This window comes from Cavia porcellus, unplaced genomic scaffold, assembly GCF_034190915.1.
Source record: "Cavia porcellus strain 051 isolate PalLab524CR breed Dunkin Hartley unplaced genomic scaffold, mCavPor4.1 scaffold_6, whole genome shotgun sequence".
Taxonomy (NCBI): domain Eukaryota; kingdom Metazoa; phylum Chordata; class Mammalia; order Rodentia; family Caviidae; genus Cavia; species Cavia porcellus.
Window position 1 is genome coordinate 68,921,757 of NW_026947489.1, and position 2,942 is coordinate 68,924,698.

General features: G+C 41.8%; 1 protein-coding gene across 1 annotated transcript; it reads right to left on the reverse strand.

Annotated features, from left to right (window-relative positions):
• Positions 1-287: 287 nt before the first annotated feature.
• Positions 288-2,200, reverse strand: Mcpt3 (mast cell protease 3). Its single transcript, NM_001172838.2, has 3 exons — positions 2,059-2,200; positions 1,222-1,333; positions 288-810 (listed from the first exon to the last, which is right to left on the reverse strand). Exons 1-3 carry the CDS (start codon positions 2,132-2,134, stop codon positions 705-707), a joined length of 294 nt encoding a protein of 97 aa, NP_001166309.1. The 5' UTR covers positions 2,135-2,200; the 3' UTR covers positions 288-704.
• Positions 2,201-2,942: the final 742 nt, after the last annotated feature.

The window sequence follows — 2,942 nt, forward strand, 5'->3', positions numbered from 1 at the left end:
TGTGATGGGGAGGAAGGCAGCAACTTTGGGATGAAAGAAACATCTAAACAAATGAGTAAAGACAATATCAGAAGTCAGATTTTGAGCTCTGGGACTGTACTGCCTGGCCCCATCCTGCCTGCCTTCTCTAGATGTGCAAGAAAGCCAACCTGGGGAAAGCCCAGTGTTTGTCATATACTTGTCCTTTCACAAGGCAATCACCACTCTCCGTAGCCATGCCCTCCTCCTTGCCACCTGTCAGCCCTCCAGCTTTATTTCATCCCTCTAAATACCACCAAAGTCAGGATAATGCAAAAATATATTTTATTGAAAATACAGATGTCATACACATATGAAATATTCTATTGTATAATAACATTATGTTTTCTTCCTAAAACATTTCTTGAACAGACTTTGCACTGATTTTTATAAAATCCTTCATAATCTTGTATCAAGGTAGACAAAGAGAAGCATCTCAAGTTTTTAGGACTAATGAGACTTGGTGAATCCAGAGTTTTATATTCATACCATGCCAAATTCACAACAAACTGAATTAACATATTGGTAACTTTAAAAATCAGAACTGAAGAAAAACTATACTTCATATTACACATAGCTCATTTTCCTTGGGATTATAGTATATTGATCAAGTCTCACAAATGACAGGGAGCATAAGATTGTTTGCATCTCAAGTCTGGACATGGCTTCAGTTCCTGTGTGAGTATTCAAGACTTTGGAGTTTTGGATTTCTTATCTATGTACTTCATGGAATCCTGTACCCACTGCTGTTTGGGGTCAGCACAGATTTCTCTGTTAAATTTGGTCTTGAAGCTGTGGGAGAGAAAAATTCCAGTTAGATGGAGAGCCTAGAGAACTCATTGTGGAAATGAAGTCTGCTACATAGGTAACCTGCATGACCTTTAGCCCAGGGTAATGACACTGCCCAGAGATACAGGAGAAAGAAAGCAAAGCAAAAGAAGAGACACAAGGAAAGAAAACTCCTATCACTGACCCAGGTGAAGCCCTCTTGGTTCCAATGGGGAAACTGAAGCCTACACAAGAAAATTAATTTTCACTCCCAGCTTCCTATCCAGTTACCAGTTCTGAACTGGAAAACTTCTGGGCTTGAATTACAGATGGTCTGAGTATTTGGATCTAACTCAGCTTGAGAGTAAGCACTACATTGTTCCAGGGGAGAACTCAGGACTGAAGGTTGAAGGTGGATGGGCAGGGTCCACTCACATCACAGCTTGCCAGGGGCATTTGCTGCTGGTGATCCTTGTGTAGCTCTCTAGTCTCTGCACCCGAATCCTCTGGCTCCGTTTATAGCAGCAGGTGGAGATATTAACACCATCTGGAATGAAACAAGAAAATGTTCTGTATATTGGTTTCTGGATCTCTCCATTTATGATAAGAAGGAATCAGAAAGATAGTAAAAGCAGGGGGGGGGGAGAGAAGCTGTCTATCTACCTTAAGTTCAATGTCTCTTCACTTTAAAGTGTTTTTTAAACTTTTACTTTCATGGTCTATGAAATGAGACAGCATCATCCCCAAATGATAATGGCAAGAGAAATTGATGACAACTCTCTGTGTTGATAAGAAGAACTAATATAATAATCTAATTTTCTGGGATCAGTAGACTCTTGCTACAGATCCTTTATCAGGACTCCAGAAATCCATACCTAGTTGTGAGAGTCCCTAATACCCACCACCTCGGCAGAATCATTGGTTCAGGAAGCTGGGTTAAATGAAGCACAGGTCGGATTTAGATTCTCTTTCTTCCTCTCTGTATCTGGAAATACCCTGCAAACTGAGGCCCATCAAGCACACTACTGAAAGCCAATGGAGCAGCAACTGCACGAGTTGCATTTCCAGAGCTGGAGCCCAGCATAGAGCTGGATTCTAGATCTAAAGCTGGAATTCTAATACAAACTGTACACAGGAGCAACTGTGATTCTCCTGCTTCTTTGCCCTTTTTTGAAATGCCTCAGGTTGGATAAGCAGCTGCAAGGGCACCTTTGTAGTTGTGATGCTCTGTGATAGCCAGAGGTGGGTGATATGCAGGAGGCAGGACCTTACCTGGCTGAGCCAGCAGAAGGGAGCTGAAGTTGGCTGCTGTGAGCAGTAGGCACAGAAGGACTGCAATGACTTGCATGGTGGAAGGTGGTAGCACCAACTTCAGTGTAAGTGTTGCAGCTTTCCGAGCTGGTCTCAGCTCCTCTGCTCTCCTGGTAGCTCTGCCTCTGCCTTTTATAGGAAGTAGACTGAGGAGCAGAGAATGGAAGTACAGTGAGAAGGTTTTGTCATGGAGAATGAATCACAGGATGCTGTAATATATCTGTTGGGCCAGCACCCTGCCCTATGGTACTATACTAAGATATGAGTCAGGAAAATACATCAGTTTTGAGGATGGCTTATTTTTCATCTAATACCAGATGCAGTAGGTGAATTTAGGGCATTCCCAGGCAAACTGGGGCATGTGATTTGTGGCTGTTACACGAGCTCAGATGCTGTGAAATGAAACTCATTCCATTGAAAGAAAAAAGAAACAGAAATACTGAAATCAAGGGGATACAAGGGGTTTCCCCATTTCTGCATGGTGGCAGCATTCCCAGGACTTCTGTTCAGAAACAGGCAGTAAAACTTTGGCTGGATTCCAAAACAAACTCAAAGATGTTTTACCATTTTAAATCCTGGCAGTTTACTGAAACTCAGGGAAAAATACAAAATAGAACATTAGCAGAATGTAGAATGTGATATTCTTTGAATAATAGTATCTAAAATTGTAGTGTCTTTTCTGATAATCTATTAACAATCCAACTGGAAACAGCCTTAAAATGAGAGCTATCAGTGATTTTGCTCTTGAATATGAAAATTGACTTGGCCTTGGGTGGGGAGCACTTACTTAGGGTCTTTCATGTCTTGGCAGTTAGGTGGTGGCTAAGGTTGGGTTTCCACAAAGC

Coding starts and splice junctions, on each gene's coding strand:
- Mcpt3 (NM_001172838.2), bottom strand. CDS start 2,134: ATGCAAGTCATTGCAGTCCTTCTGTGCCTACTGCTCACAGCAGCCAAC. Junction 1,334..2,058: donor CCTTCTGCTGGCTCAGCCAG/GTAAGGTCCTGC, acceptor GTTTCATTCCAG/ATGGTGTTAATATCTCCACC. Junction 811..1,221: donor TGCCCCTGGCAAGCTGTGAT/GTGAGTGGACCC, acceptor TCTCTCCCACAG/CTTCAAGACCAAATTTAACA.